Consider the following 16978-nt stretch of genomic DNA (forward strand, 5'->3'; position numbering starts at 1 on the left):
TATATATATATATATATATATATATATATATATATATATATATATATTACTATGAATGGGGAACACACCGTAATCCTACCAGTCCCAGCTGTGATTTGGTCAGAGCAGGAATCATGGTTTTCCACTTCACAGTGCATTTGTTTCAGATACGTTGAAATAAGGTTTCACTTCAGTACACCTTCAAAATGTCAGTGCTTATTAATTAATGCTTTAAAAAGAAGCTCAGTTTTTTTAATGTTTTAATGAGTGTGTTTTAACATTCCTGGTGTCTTCTATAATTTTCTTTACCTTATTTCTGTGTATTTAAACCCATTCGGAGAAGGCAGTCCGACCCAAAGGACCACAACACAAAAATGGTCAAGGACCTCAGAACTGAAAGATTAAAAATGAGACTAGTTAGCTAGACTTTCCTACTGCTCTGGTGAGCCATGCATGAAATGGCCACACTCTCATCCCACAATGATTACATTTGTCTTCAGGTTTCCTGGTACTGGGAGAGTCTGGGTGGTTGTTCTCCTGAGAACGTTATCAGTATATGAAACCTTGTCCTTAAATTTTTTGACCTCCTGAGCTCCTCTTGAGAGCATCATTTGCTCCTCCTTAGGGATGCCAGATTCAGTAAATAAAAATATGATTCTCCTTGGGACCCCTGGGTGGCTCAGTGGGTTAAGTGTCTGCCTTCGGCTCAGGTCTCGATCCCAGAGTCCTGGGATCAAGTTTTGCATCAGGCTCCCTGCAAAGCAGAAGCTCCCTGCTTCTCACTCTGCCTACTGCTCCCCCTACTTGTGCACTCATTCTCTCTCTCTCTCTCTCTCTGATAAATAAATAAATAAATAAATAAAGTCTTTAAAAATACGTAGGTCTCCTTTATACTATATCTACATAGTACATATAAATGAACTTCAGATAAAAATGAATAATTTTTAGTATAAGTATATATCAAATATTGCATGGGGCATAGTTATGCCAGAAAATTATTGGTTGTCCATCTGAAATTCAGTTTTGACTGGGCATCTCATATTTTATCTAGCAACCCGAAAAACATGAAAATTGGGCTGGATTTTGAAGCTTGAGATTTTCTTATTATCACTCAGTGATCATAAGCATCTATGTTTTCAACTCTGGGGCCAGCAGACAACTCAGAAATATGACCAGTTCTTTAAGTAACTGACCACAAATCCAAGAATCTGGGTATAAACTGTGTCCCCTTGCGATACTGCAATATCCAGTTTCTCTATTAGAGAATTAGGTCCAAGTTTAGATCGACAGTGAAACTGAATTTCAAAACCTTTTGACACTCGTCCCATTGTTAAATAACCTGGTTCCAAATCAAGCAAAAGTCCAAATATCCTTTTTCTGAGACGAGGTTCCAATCATGATAATAATAGGCATGGAAATCAACAAGGACAAGAATTCCACTCTCGTGTCCAGGTGAATCACAACAAAGGCCATTAATCATCAATTGATAGAGACCAACAATTCCAAATTAATTCTAAGCAGAAGAAAAAGTAGTCAGCTTGCAGCCGGAAAGACAAGCCAGCCTGAAATCGGTATGTATATTTATAATGTGATACTCTTTCTATATTTCTATGCCTTTATTAGAGTAAAAATATAAATGTGAGGCAAAGCAAGACGTGAGAGGTTAAAGGTGGTCAATCCAATGTCTTGGTGACTGAGAGATTTATTAAGGGGAAGATCAACTTGAATTTTTTCAAATTATATAATGATACATTGTAACAGCACAGTGCTCTAGTCTCAAGCGACTTTTCAAGCAGGGAGATGAAGGTTCGGGAAAACGAATATCCTGGCTTGCTTCCCGTTTTTCTCTTCCTTTTTTAATGCTCCAACTATGCTCAATTTGAGTTTTATTAAACAGAATACACCAAACAAAATACTTGTTTCTCTACAAGCACTGTCTGCAAAAACAGATGCCTTCCGTTCTGCTTCATTCCAGGTTACATTCAAACAAACACAAATGCTCTGCCTTTTCTTCTCCTTATCTAAAATCTGAAGGGGACAATGCTGAGCCACCTTCTCTGTGTTACATTTGAACTAATCTAGACAAGAATAGTGAGTGTCCATGAGCTAGTTAAAGAAATCTCTTCCCTGATGAGAAAATCGGGGGCAATGTTGTTAGAGCAGCTAATGCAACACAATTCGCTTTGGGATTTTTTTTTCCCCCTCAGACATAAATTTTCCTGTTTTACCAGTCATTCCACAACAATGCATGTCCAAGCCATGCTGTGATTAGAGGGGAGAGTATGCTTATTACCCAAGTTCTTCACATGTTGGAGCACGGAGAGATCAAGGGTGGTAAACCAAAGGAAATTTCCATTTGCTGTTTAGCTGCTGCACATTCTTACTCTATAGGAAAGTTAGCTGTTATTAAGTAATAACGTTCAGCTGAAGTTGGTCACTTGTAACAACAGACAGATGTACAATGTTTCATTTAGGTTAGCCAGCTCTTTCACAAATAAAAGGCTTGAAATTAAACTGTCTTTACAAAAATATTCTGCAAATGATACCTCTGCCTTATTCCAGGGCTCAGATTCTTTGCCATGGAAAATGGAAAATGAGTCTCCTGTTGAACCCTGCGTCTGTTTAAACTTGTTTTTGCCGAGTAGAGAAAGGTTGATGTTCTACAGAATTAAAAAAAAAAAATTAAAAAAAGAATCTGCATTGAGGAAGAAAGGGTATAACGATGAAAACCACATTTAGAGATGGAAACGGATTTTTTTTAGTACTTATGGAATTTGAAACAATAATAATGGAATGGAAACAGAGAAAAGGCTAAATATTTGACCACAGAGGCAAATTGGATCATCAGACACTCACATGCAATGCAAAATGTGGGATTTGTCTTTAAAGGAATATTCCTTGGTTTCCAAAGGAAGACCTCGCCAACCCACCAAGGCATCACTGACAAACTCTGGCCACATAATCCTTTGGGCAGTTGGGTTCTTTTTAAGACAGGTTTTGGGCAGCATCTGCAAAGCTTCTAATTCAATAGCTGAAGTGTGAAACTTAAGAATTGGCATTTTAAATGAGCTTCTAAGTGGTGCTGATGCTGCAGTTGTTGGGGAGAAAGGTTCAGCCTCTCTATGATACCCTGTCATCAGTATCCAGTGAGATGGAGAGCTCATTTCAAGATATTTCATGACGACAAACACAGATACCTGCCTGTCCAATGGACTGAGAAGCACAGAGCCTTGCTTCCTCCCCTAATCCTGCCACTATTACAGTGACCTTGAACAAGTCACACAACTTTTTGGTCCTCTTTTCTTCCAGGTACAAAGTGCAGAGTTTAGACTGGATCAGCACTCCCCAAAGTGTTCTCCAATGTCATGTAAGTGCCAGGTATCGGTGTGCAGGACTTCCCAGACCCTGCAATATACAGCCAGGAGGCGTCCATCTCTAGTGGGTGCGGACTGTGAGCTGTTAGGATGTTTCATAGGCAAAGTGTCCCCAAATCACCAGAGTACAAATCCCTTTATTTGTGGAATGCCTGTACCACACACCTGGGGGAGACTTAATAAAGGACAGCTAAGACCCTCCAGCTCCAGCTCCCTCGGTGAGAGAGTCCAGGTTCACTCCTTAGGCCTCTGACTTTCTTGGCCAGTGAACCCTAAAATCCACTCTAGGGTGATACCCACCATCCAGGGAAAAAACTTTTCCTTTTCCCCCAAATTTCTCATTTTCTCCCCACAATAATGTGCCTGAACTTCTATCCCCTAAAACACTTCTGGCAATCGAAAACCCTACCAGACATCTATCCTACTTGTATATTTAACCCCATTGACTTTCTCTTTTTTCTTACACCAAAGGGCCCATTTCTTTGAAAGAAATGAGACTGAACTTGGAGACAACCCAATTTATGTGCTTGTGAATTTCTGCGTATTTTTATAATTCATTAAGTGGTGCATAGTGCAGATCATGCTCTCAAAGAGTGTTCCCAATAGCAGCAGGGTCAGCATCCCCTGGAAACACATTAGAAATGCAGATTCTCAGACTCTACTCCAGACCTACCGAATCAGAAACTCTGGGTGGGGCCCACTCATGTCCAAGACCTCTGGGAGATTCTGATGCCCTTTGAAGTTAGAGAAGTCATGGTTTAGAGATTAGAGACATGGAGTATAGGCTCAAAAAATCCTTGTGCTGTATCATAGTTTCCTAACCTGGAATCCTCAAAAATTAGCGATATCTCTTTCAGAATCGATGTGAGAATTAATAGATGATACCTCTATAAGGTCTGGCATAGTATCAACAACAAAGCAAATATAACTATTTATTCTGTAATGGGTACTCACATGGAGTGAACAGGAACTTACCTCATCCTGCATCAAGGTTCATCATGAGTAGAGATGCTTTTTGTTAGTGAATTTGATGACCAAGGGGCACAGTGGCTAGATAGGAACACAGCTATAGAGACTGACAGATCTGTCTTGCCAACAAGGTCTTCCATGGACAAACTCTATGAACATGTGTGAATTATCTCATCTCTCTAGGCTTCATTTCCTCATTTAGAAAATTGAGAAAATACTTTCTTCACAAGGTAGAAAGAATGAAATACCATATTGTCTGTAACTGCTTTGGGGAGTTCCTTTTAAGTATCCCCTTCCCGAATGAAAGCTGTCACTCATATAATGATAATGTGTGTTTCTCATTGCCTTAACTAAAGTCCTCTTGTTCAATAGAATATTAGAGTGATGACATCTAAGGCCCTTCTATCTCACCCTGAAAAGTTGTCTTGTCAATGTAAACACAGATGTTGATTTAGAAGCAATTTAAAGATAATTTATTTGCTTTTCCTATGGTGTCTTAGAGGTCAGGCAGATCTTTCTCCCTAGTTGAAATCTTGTTAGATTCGGGTTTCTTTTTCTATTTAGTGTTTAGCCATAGACCAACATTTAAAGTTTACATTAGGGTATTTTAAGATTTTCCATATTTCCTTTAAAATACAGTAACTTTTAGATCAGGCATATAACCCTAAGACACAAAATCATGTAATAAGGGTGTCCCTGTGGGGGGAAAAAAAAATAAGGGTGTCCCTGTGGTCAGGCTTTCACTAGATTTTTCCTCAGTAACAATCACTTCCAAGAATCCAGTGACAACCAGTTTTTTTGTCGTTTATGTTGCAAGTCAGCTTTGGCTCAGCTACAGCTCACCTGCAAGTGCCTCCCTCTCCCCATTCCCCAGAAGAAGGAACAGCCCATCTGAAACCACCTGAGACCCTGCCACAAGTCTGACACCTCTGTTCAGGTGTGGCGTGAGTCACTTCAGCTCACACCCTATTAGCCAACACAGTCACATGACTACATCTGACAAAAAGGATGAAAACAGATTGCCCACCCCTTCACCCCTAGGAACAGGGAAGGGTTCCTTGTAGATGGACCCAGCAGAGAAAAGCACAAACACCTGGAAGCCACAATCGGCTTCAACAACCAACAATGACCCTCGCTTTGTCAGTTAGGATCCATGTTCTTAACATCAAAACACAGAGCAAGATAGAAGAAACTCAGTAGCAAATTTCCCATCATCTCAGCTGGTGCTTCCCTTCAGATCATTAAGATTATTGTGGACAAGAAGGAACAATTCCACAGCTTCCCAGAAGCTGTCATTCCTCTCAGCCATCTTAGTCCTCAATGGACTGATGGGAAAAATGGGTTTGCAGAAGAAAAGAGTCATTTCCTTGACAGAGAAGAACCAAAGAGCCACCCTTCGGAATCTGCTGAGAGTCAACTTTGTCCACATTCTTGTTTTTCGGTAGACATGCCCATTTCTGAGGCCATGTGGGCAAAGTCAACCGTGTCCTCAGCTGACATGGATGGAGTTGATGACTGCATTAAGAACAGTCAGACAAGCCACTGAAGAGAGCTGTAGACTGCTTTGAAGGACAGGGAAGAGTATGGCATGAGGCCAGAGCCAAAGGTCCCAGCACATGTATTTGTGTGGTCACAGTCACAGGATCCAAAAAAAGGAGAGCCAAGCCTCATGGATTTTATTTTCAAATATTTTTAAACCTTTTGAGTTCAGTGAACCCCAAGTACATTCTTGTCGAGCATTTCTTTTTTCTACTTACTAGTTAAACCCATGGTTCCTTAAAATGAAATTTAATCCAGGTATTTTAGATTCATAGCCAAGAGACAGATCATGCAAAAACTGTTTTGTTAGAAATACTTGATGTCCAAGAAAACTTTTGAAGCAACTTTTCTTACAAACAAAAAGCTGTTTTGACAGAGCTTTAAAGTCAGGTCCCCTCAAATTGCAATTCTGGAAATCCAAAGTTAGAGTTTGATTTGGATTTCATTACTTCATGCCTCCCTACCCCTTTGCAAGTAGGTGGGATAACGTCACTTGAGCTTTGGCTGACAAGCTCTGCTGCCTCCCTATTTTCTTATTAGCAATTTTTCTGTAGATGGAAGTTAGTTATATTTTTGCCTACCAGGAAACACAGAATGATTTTTTTTTATCATGATGGGCAAATTAAAAACTCCCAAAATTTGACTCAACAGAGCACTGAGTTTTTAGAAGGAATCAGTGGGTTGTACCAACTAGGAGGGGGGGAATCATTCTTTAATGCTTTAAAAAATCAATACTTACCACTGGCCCACTAGGTAGTTGGCATTCACCTCTGAGGATGGTAGAGACAGGACATTTCTGAAAGTGAACAACCAGACGTTTTCAGTACCTATGTGCAACAGTGTTATTTTAGAATGCTCGGGGACAATGAGGGGACAAGGGTTCTTCTCAAGAGGGGAAAATCTCTTGATATTATTTGAGTCGTATATCACAGTGTGGTAGTTTTCAGTGTGTGTGTTCCTGGAGCAGCAGCATCACCCGCAAGCTGTTAGATGTGCAAGTTCTTGGGATCCGTCCCAAACCTACTGAAACGAGAAACTCTGACCCTTCCCGGTGATTCTGATGCAGCTGAAGCTTCAGCATTTTCTCAAGGGGGCAGAGAGTGCAGGCATGGGGGCTTCACAGGGGCACTGCTACCACATGCCAGCTGTTAAGAGCCTGGGTGAGTCGCTTAACCTCTGGGTGCCTGTGTTTTCCTCCTGGGGTTAGCGATGGCATTTGCCTCTTGCAGTTGGCATGAGGGTTAATTAAGTTCATGCATGGAGGGCACCGCGTACAATGACTGCACACGGTGTTGTAGGCTTGTCTATTGATGATGATGATGATAATTATAATATCTCAATCTTTGTTTGGTTATTGTCATTGTTATTATTCATCTGCATCTTTCCCACATCAGACCACTTCCAACTCTATTCTGACTCTATTCATGATTATTTGCATGCATATTTCTTCTAATAGGTCAGTGGCTTTCTGGGTCATTTGTAGATTGATTTCTGCCTGATAGGACAGAATGTCCCAGGTCAGTGTGGCTGATTTCTTTGATCATCCATTCTCATAGGACCCTCTTGCTTTGATAGAATTTTTCCTCTCTAAGGAAATGATGGGAACTCCCTTTCATTTTTCTATTCTCACTGTTTTGTCCCCAAGACTGGAAGTGTAATTCTTCATATAGCTAAATACCCTTTTCAATGTACCTACTGTTTAGATCTGTTTCAAAACTATGTTTTCCTTTCCTTTATCTCCAGAAAACAAATGCTCCACAGCACAGGCAATAAATGACTTCATTCTGTGTGTGTGTGTGTGTGTGTGTGTGTGTGTGTGTGTGTGTGTGTTATTGGCTTGAAGTAGGAGAGGAATGTTGACCTCTCCATTCAGTAGTTTCAAGGATTTCACTGTAATACAGATATCACCGTTCTAAGATTACAATCCCACCCACAGGTTGGAACAATATAGTGAAAACTGGAGAAATAAATACAATATCCAGAGGGTAAAGAAAACTACACTGGCTTGTATGGAACAGTGCTTATTTGTGGGATTAGGACAGGGGAATTTAGAGGAGAATATCTTTCAGTGTTCTTTCTATCCTTTGCTTTTGAAAGCTGCTCTTATTTCTTAACATTTTCGAAGCGAACCCAGGTAGATTGCAGAATCACTAAGGAAAACAATCCAAGGCAGCGACATAAAGTTATATGAAATGAGTGTGGTGTGAACAATGAAATGGACTTCATGAAGGAAGTCTCCTGCAGAACACAATACTGTACCTTCAGAGCGTATGATGAAATGTAAATAATAACACATATAGGTAAGATTGATGGGTACAAAGAAGGCCATGCTGGGTCTTCACAGATGGTGATTACCGTGGTAATAGATGCAGATGCAAATGCATAAGAGATCATTGGCCAAACACTGTGAACACACTGTGGGAATCAAGTGTGTGAGAGGCTACCCAGGTTGGTAACAGGCACCTTGGCACGATCAGAGAGCACTTATTGTAAACTATTTACAATAACTGGTGGATCAGAAAGGAAGTATGGAGGGTATGTATACCCCTGGGTGTAAGACAGACAAAAATGTCCGGAGATCTACAGATATCTGTCTTAGGAAGAAGTACTCCAGAAAAGCAGGAGGCGAAACAACCTTTTGGATTTGGAACAGATTACATTAAATCCTGGAGGCTAAAGAGGCAGTTGTGGTGTACTACAAGAACTCTGGCGTGCTGGTCTAGCTTTTAAAGACTGGACCTTGTTCTTCCTGCCTTGAACCATCTTTGTGATGCAGACCAGTCACTCCCACCTCCCAGGTCTATCTCTTTGTTCGAAAACTGTGTGTCAGATGCCTCGGGTTTGACAATCGTTTCAGCTCTGATGTTCTGTGACTCAACAGTAATAATGCATTTCCACAGGCGGTAAAAATATTCTAGACTCTTCCCTTCCAATGCTCACTGTTTACTTCCTCTGCACTTCCCCTTCCTGCCTCCCTGTTTGCCGGTCAGTTGATAGTGGGCCTCAATGGGGGTGAGTTAACCCACTCTTTCCAGGGTGTTTTACTATTGAGCTCCCTCCAGAGGGTGGGAATTCTATAGGGAGGGCTATGGTTGGGACTTCAATTTAATTCTTAAAACAATTCTTGAGCCATTAGTCTATTCTGGGCACCATGCCAGATTATCAGGGATTGGAAGGTAAATGCTAGGGCCCTAGCATTGGGGGTGCGGGGGGGACGGTTAAGGTTCAGTTTCACTGGGTCAGTCTCTTTGTAAATACCTGTGAACTCCACACGTCCCTCTTTCTTTCAGGCAGAAGCAGAATCCCATGGTAGCCAGGTGGGTGAAGGAGAGCAAGGACGCCCCACCTGCCTTGAAGAAGACGCCTTCTGACCTGCTGAGGGAGTGACAAGGTAGTAAAGAGTCTGAGGGCACAGGGTGTTGAGAGGGAGGGAAAAGGTGTTTACCCTTTAATGTGGTCCACCAGCCACTCTTCCGCAGACGGATACTAAAACCAAGACCTCTGCTCCAGAGGTTCTGGGTCTTGTTCCCCCTTTAAGACCACCAATCTTGGGTAGCTATTGGCGTCCTTACCTCCAACACCAGACATGCAGAAATGCAACAAAAGAGCTTTCAGCAGAAAGAGGGAAAAGATCCAGCTCATCCCAAGCCTGGCACATTGTCCCTTTTAAAGAGAGGTTAGAACAGAAGCTTCATGGCATTGCTTTTGTGTAAACAGGGCCAAGTTTTCCAGAATCTGGCAGACAGCTGAGCTTGGAGCTTTGCTCTCATGCCCGCAGGACACTCGTGTGTCACTCACACTTGAAAAGTTAAGCCTCTGTTTTTATTTCCATGGATTGAATGGCATGCACTTTCCCCTAGCAGTTTGTCTCTCTCTTTGTAAAGTGCATGTGTTTACTTGTACATAAGTTGCATTTGTTTTTGGTGTTGCTCCTGCTCTGAGCTTGACTAGGCGTCCGGGCATGGCGGCATGGCGTTTTGTTCCCAAGCTTTCGTGGTGGGCGCTTTCCTCTTAGTTCCTGAGAATTGCTGCTGAGGAGCTGATAAAGCCCATGCTCGTCAGGTATATCCTGGATTTTTCTTCTAAATTGACCTCCAAATAAGTGGTTAGGCTTCAACAAGAAAAACAAATTGTGAAGAGCTTAAGGTCCTTCTTTGCAATGAAAATGAAAAAGTAACTTTCCTTTCCAAGAAAAAAAAAATCATTTCAAAGGCCATTCAGTAAATGACATGCTCTTAATAAAACAGGAAAATAAAAAAGTGCAACAACTCCTGCATCCCCAAGAAGCGTTAGCCTCTGATGGATGGTTTCAGTTTCCTTGAAAGGGTTTGCCCAGAAGATTACTTCCAAAACTCCTGTTGAGGTAATGCTGCTCTAACAGCAAAGATTATTGCCTGAATCACAGACCACTGTATCCAGTTCCTTTTTAAATGGGGGATTTTTCCTTTATCCTTAAAATACCAAAGAGAGGGAAAAAATGCCAATCAGGTAGATTTACCCTGTAATCACTCATATTATCCTTTTCAAAGAATGCAGGGTGACTGATTTCAGTCACCAGGCAGGTAGTATAAGGGGATGTACAGCCTCACACCCAGCTTGTTCCTGTCTGTTGATGCAGGATGGAACATTCCCTGGGACTCAGCGTGCAAGCCCAGCTTCTAGGTGGGTCTGTGCTGCCACAATGTCGGGTGACTGTGCTTTATCTTTTTATGAGAGATTCCTGTGTTGGTTCTAGTCAGTTCTAAAGCAGTGAGGCAGAAATTTCGTGACACACCTAAATGTCATACCTAATATGACATTTTGATAACCAACATATCAGCCAAGGTATTAATAATTATTAATTATTTACTATAATTATTTACTATGTGTAATTATTTACTATGTAATTATTTACTATGTGTCTGTTGTGTTGGTTGGTTGATAACTTAGTCTTTTCCAATGTCATCAAGAACTAAGGGAGGTTATGGATTCTAAATTATTCATGGGATTGGGGAGGAAATGAATTTCTGTTACAGAGAATGCCACACAGAAGGGTAAGCTTTTAAAGATTTTATAGTATTACCAAAGTTTTAAAAATATGTATTAATATTCAGGGCACCTGGGTGGCTCAATTGGTTGAGCATCTGCCTTCAGCTCAGGTCGTGATCTCAGGGTCCTGGGATTGAGGCCCACATCAGGCTCTCTATTCAGAGGGGAGCCTACTTCTCCCTCTCCCTCTGCCTGCCACTCTGCCTACTTGTGATCTCTCTCTCTCTGTCAAATAAATAAATAAAATCTTCTAAAAATAAGTATTAATATTCTCTATTGTGATATCAAAACTGTCTTATAGATGGTACATTTTAGTTATATTAGTACCGACCCTAAGCTCAGTCAACTTATTTTTAAATTTTCTGAAACTGGAAATCTGTGCTATCCAGCTATACATAAATATTCATAATCCTCACTAGGGTAGATGCATGTGAGTGTGATCTCGCAACGAGAAGATTGGCATCATTTTTTGATCATAACACTTTGTTTTGGCACTTTCTAGCTATTATCTCATTCAACCATCACAAAAACCTGAGGAGTATGTTGTATTTCCATTTTACAGATTAGGGGCCTGAGATCCAGAGACGTTAAATAGCTTCCTCCAGGGCACACAGCAAATAAATAGGAGTCCGTGCTACTCACTCCTACTGTCTTCCTCATATACTAGTAGACTAGTCTTGCCTTCCAAATTCTCCTTTCTTATATATGTCTATATACATTCCTACATATTTCATGGGATTATCCTATTTCTGTTTTCTGGATGTTCTACCACATGTGACAGTAAGGAACATCTTTCTTTGCCATTTCCTAAGGTGGTCCCGATAGCCTGACAATGGACACCATTCACATCAGCATGTCCAGTGCTCCCCTGGCGAAGCACACGGCAGGAGCCGGACTCAAGACCAACAGACCCCGGGTCATGTCCAAGAGTGGGCACAGCAACGTGAGAATCGACAAAGTGGATGGCATATACTTACTCTATCTCCAAGATTTGTGGACAACCGTCATTGACATGAAGTGGAGATACAAGCTCACCCTGTTTGCCGCCACATTTGTGATGACCTGGTTCCTTTTTGGAGTGATCTACTATGCCATTGCATTTATTCACGGTGATTTAGAACCAAGGGAGGACGTTTCAAATCACACTCCCTGCATCATGAAAGTGGACTCTCTCACTGGAGCGTTTCTTTTCTCCCTGGAATCCCAGACAACCATTGGCTATGGAGTCCGTTCCATCACGGAGGAATGCCCTCATGCTATTTTCCTGTTGGTTGCTCAACTGGTCATCACAACCTTGATTGAGATCTTCATCACGGGCACCTTTCTGGCCAAGATTGCCAGACCCAAAAAGCGGGCAGAGACCATCAAGTTCAGCCACTGTGCCGTCATCACCAAGCAGAATGGGAAGCTCTGCTTGGTGATTCAGGTGGCCAACATGAGGAAGAGCCTCCTGATTCAGTGCCAGCTCTCCGGCAAGCTCCTCCAGACCCATGTCACTAAGGAGGGGGAACGGATTCTTCTCAACCAAGCCACTGTCAAATTTCACGTGGACTCCTCTTCAGAGAGCCCCTTCCTCATTTTGCCCATGACATTCTATCACGTACTGGATGAGACAAGCCCCCTGAGAGATCTCACACCCCAAAACCTGAAGGAGAAGGAGTTCGAACTCGTGGTTCTCCTTAATGCCACTGTGGAATCCACCAGCGCAGTCTGCCAGAGCCGCACATCTTATATTCCAGAGGAGATCTACTGGGGCTTTGACTTTGTGCCTGTGGTTTCTCTCTCAAAAAATGGAAAGTACGTGGCTGATTTCAGTCAGTTTGAACAGATCCGAAAGAGCCCAGATTGCACCTTCTACTGTGCGGATTCTGAGAAGCAGAAACTTGAGGAGAAGTATAGGCAGGAGGATCTGAGGGAAAGGGAACTAAGAACTCTTCTGTTACAACAGAGCAATGTCTGATGGTGGTGGTCGCCCTGGGTTTAACTCTGTGAGCTCTTTCCATGTCAGAGCTCCCTTTGAAGGCACAGGTCACTGTGCAAATGAGAATGTGTGGATTCTTTCTAAAAAACTATACGGACATACAAAATCCATTTTTTTTCCCTTTGATCTGACACTTAAGCAAGCATTTCCACGTTTGAGAAGGTTCCTTTTTAAAAGTCTTTGTCTGAAGCAAACTCTCAAAATTCCTACTTTCTAAAATGGGGCTATATTTTCAAAAACTTGGTGTAGGGCAATTAAAATAATGTCATGTCCAGTGGACAGACATTTAGCCATGCTGGTGTTGAAAGGATATGCACTTCTATGCAGTATATCAGCTATAACTTAAGGTATTTATTCAAAACAATTTTCAAAGATGTTATGGCTGGAAGTTGAAATGTGAAATGTGAAATGTTGAAAGTTCATATCCTTTTATGTCATTTCTTTGCAATACCCTCTTTTCAAGCAGGGAAATGCTATCTTTAATGGAGGCTATCTGGTAACAGAGTCAAGGGGACTTTGTACTCACAAAAAAAATATTTCCATTCTTACCTGTTTTTCATCAGATTTAATTGTACGGAGTGAAACTGAACAAATCAGGAGTTAATAGTTCTGAAAATATATATGAATGGAGTGGACTTTTTTGTTCACAGTAATTTTCTGTTTTCTATTCAAAAAGTAGCATACAACCCAGCAGCACCAGCACCATCCAGGAGCTAATTAGCAGTATCGACTCTGAGGCCCCACCCAGACTTAGAGAACCAGAGTCTGCATCTTCACGAGACCTCCAAGTCATTTGTACACAAATGAAAGCCTGGAAAGTGTCCACTCTGGAAGGTTTTCAAGGGAACTTTCTGAAGCCACAGCACCCTCTGGGTCCCAAACCCACATGGCCTCCAGACCTGTCCTTCTTTCTTCAGCTTATTATTATGGGCCAATATTGTTGTCAGCTACTTCATTCTTTGTCTGTTAAAATGCCTTGTTTGCCAAAGAACTTCCCCTGATACCCCAAGATTGAAAACAATTGCTTGAGAGTCATGGTTGTCTCACTCATGCTAAGCACATGTTTGTTGACTATAGTGAGCACAAAAGAAAAATGAAGCTGCGTTACAACTGGAAATTTGCTTAGATGTTGAAGTCCACAAGGTTGAACAGGGCCATAAGGACCAAGAAGAGCTGAGGAATTCATGTACTGATGACTCCTTGAACCATGAACGAAGTTTGGTAATCTGATGATATGTAAAGAACACCCTCAGTATCTAAATAAATCTCATGCAACTGATTGGAACAGGGTAATATTTTTGCTCTTGGCAGAACTTAGGGGCCAGGAGCCACATTTCTTTAGGGCAAAGAATATGCATGGGTGGGGATTGGCTGAATGTGTAAAGGGCGAATTCTCATTTCATTCAGACCAGGACAGACTTGTGTATTCACTCACAAAGAATGTGACTGTAGGTGGGTAGGCACTGAATAGGCGTACTTGGGAGCCCACATACATGTACACACAGGCACGCACACACACATGCAGGCACTTCCTGGCTTTTCAAGCATAATTGTGGAAGTTGAAAGATGTTTGCAATTAAGAGAGCAAGTCCTCAACAAATATATTCACATATGTTTTATTCTATAAAAATGGGGATGCTGGAGCTCTGAGAAAAAGCGGAAATTAATCTGGATTCAGGTTATCAGTGAAAGAGGGTTTAGCTCAGTGGTAGAGCATTTGACTGCAGGTTCTCAGTGAAAGGATACTACGGATTATAGCTAACGTGGCCATATATTTAGGCTACCACAGTTTCAAATGTCCTTCCACGGAAGAGAAGGTGTGGCTGGAACCCCTGACCTGGACCCAAATGTCTAACACAAATGTCAAAACAACAGGAGTAGAGTTAGTTCTAGAGGCTTAAAGGGCAATTTCAAAGCACGAGAAGCTTTTTTCTTTTATTATTCAGGAATCTTTTCTCTCTTTCTGTTGATAATTTAATGGCAGATTGTTTTAATTTCTTAAAGAAATTATGTTTGTTTAGTTAGACATTAGCTCTTTTAGTTACTATATGTGGTTTTTTACTGTCTTGTGCTATAATGGACAGGAAAATAATGCCACAGGCATGTTTACAGGCTTTCTGTTGAGCTATTAAATTCCTTACACAGGATTTACATCAGTGCTAATTTGAATGTGATCAAGATTAAGAATCTTGCATACTTACATTGCATTTGGCACACTGATGTAGTGTGAGATGGAGAAAGCTTTTGTTTATTCATTTAACATATCTACTTCAGCCAAATCTGGAGGACTTGATCATTTGATCTTTTGCACTATACACAAAACAAATATGCAGTATCTTAAAAGCCAATACTTGTACAAGTCAATAAATCATATTGTAATATAATATTCTGTAAATAGTCCTAAACCTGCATCTGGTTTGAAAGTTAGCATTTCCTTACTTATTATTTCTTTATACACAATACTCTTGTGTTAACATACTAACAAAAGGTATTAGGTGGCAAACATTTGATTATATCTGGAAGTCTTTTGACTGAAACAGATGCTTGCTCAACACCTAACTAAGAAGTAATCAAACTAATGGAATATTGTTGACCCAAAAAGGCTTTTGCATTTTGAAACATCTCCAATGCATCAGGCCTTCTCAGGGAGACCATTCAAAAATGTCATGTTCCATTCGAAAAACCACAAAGTAAATAGCAGCTCATCAGTGTAATCGGCAAGCTGTGTCTTATTTCAATAAGAAAATGTATTATACGTGCATGGTACCTGGTAGTCAATGGTCCCAGACAGCATAGTCAAGATTCACTCACTGATCCTCCCAAGAAGCCACCTTTGGAGTCTGGGTGCAGTCACATATTGTTGTTCTTTTTCTCACGCAGGGGGGGATTACAGTACCAGACAAGACTCCAGACATGTAAAATAACTGGTGAAAAGTGAAAAATGCCGTGAACAAGTGGACCAGATTTTGAGATGACTTTAAATGACGATTCATTAGATGTTTCTTTGAATTGAATTTTCTTTTTAAATTGATGGTGATTTTGATACCATTAAAAGTAAATTAAGATCTGAAGAAGTGACACTTCTACTCCTGTATGACTCTCTCTCTTCCTTGGATCCTCAGCACTCGTATCATCTGGAGAAAGAAGGAAAGAGATGTAAAAAGCAGGGCATGCATGAGGCCTCTGCACTGGGAGCTCAGTAAACAATCATCCTACCTTTCGGGCTTGATTCTGTATTTTGTCACTACAGTCAAAGGGTCAGGCATTGGACCGTGGGCATGATGAAGACTGCTAATCTCTCAATCTTGGTTTTTCATTCTTTCTCAACTTCTCTTTGCCTGATACATTTGAAGCGAGTCATTTTGAATGTAGGCTATTTTATCCAAGCTTTCTGGGATGGTATTCTTTAAAATGAAGTGTTAGCATTTCAAGTCCTGATTTCCATGTTCTTTGGTGCGCGCTTGAATCCCAGCATTTGATTCTGGACAAATCCAAGATGCACCTAGTTTTCGTCCTCCGGGAAGATAGACTTGAAAGTCTAAAGTTTAACATTTCACTCCTAATTGATTAACTGCCTACATTTAACCCTCTGTGAACTTCAGTTCATCTTTAGTCAGAATGGGCTGCCCACCCCTCCTTGGGCTTCTGGATAGCAATTTTCTTAGCCTTTAAGAAACACTGTTGGTTTAAGTCCAATTTTTCCCCCAAAGTTTTCCTCTGAATACTTACTGAGAAAGAAACAGGAGTCAGAAATAAGGCTTCAGCCAGTTCACTTCACCTTCATCCTCTGTTGGTTCTGCCGAGCTCAATTTCCTTTCTATTTAACGTGTGCTTCCCTGTTTTTTCTTCATCTTTGTTATCTGCCCTATCAATCAAATTATCTTGTGGGTTAAAAAGAATTAAGTCAAATTAGTAATTTGGGAACATTTAGATAGCCAAAACTTGGGGACAGGGATTTTTATGTTTCAGTTGGTATGTTGCCAGTGTAGAAGAAATAGAAAACCAAGAAAGAGCTAGTAATTGCAGTTGACAGTTAATTCCTAATTAAATTATAATAATTGATTGTGGAAGTCAAAGGACAGACTGATACAGGAGTACAAAAGCCAAA

At 41.0% G+C, this 16978-nt stretch overlaps 1 protein-coding gene across 1 annotated transcript in view; it reads left to right on the plus strand.

Moving 5' to 3' along the window:
• LOC111155783 (potassium voltage-gated channel subfamily J member 15) overlaps positions 1-13397 on the plus strand; it is a 41912-nt gene extending 28515 nt beyond the window's left edge. The window contains exons 2-3 of the mRNA XM_022516181.1: positions 9152-9252; positions 11702-13397. Coding sequence (XP_022371889.1) covers positions 11722-12849 — 1128 coding nt within the window. The 5' untranslated portion in view covers positions 9152-9252; positions 11702-11721 and the 3' untranslated portion in view covers positions 12850-13397. The remainder of the gene's footprint in view (positions 1-9151; positions 9253-11701) is intronic.
• The last annotated feature ends 3581 nt before the right edge of the window (positions 13398-16978 follow it).

The sequence above is a fragment of the Enhydra lutris genome, unplaced genomic scaffold (assembly GCF_002288905.1).
Source record: "Enhydra lutris kenyoni isolate GAN:26980312 unplaced genomic scaffold, ASM228890v2 scaffoldscaffold43, whole genome shotgun sequence".
Lineage (NCBI taxonomy): Eukaryota > Metazoa > Chordata > Mammalia > Carnivora > Mustelidae > Enhydra > Enhydra lutris.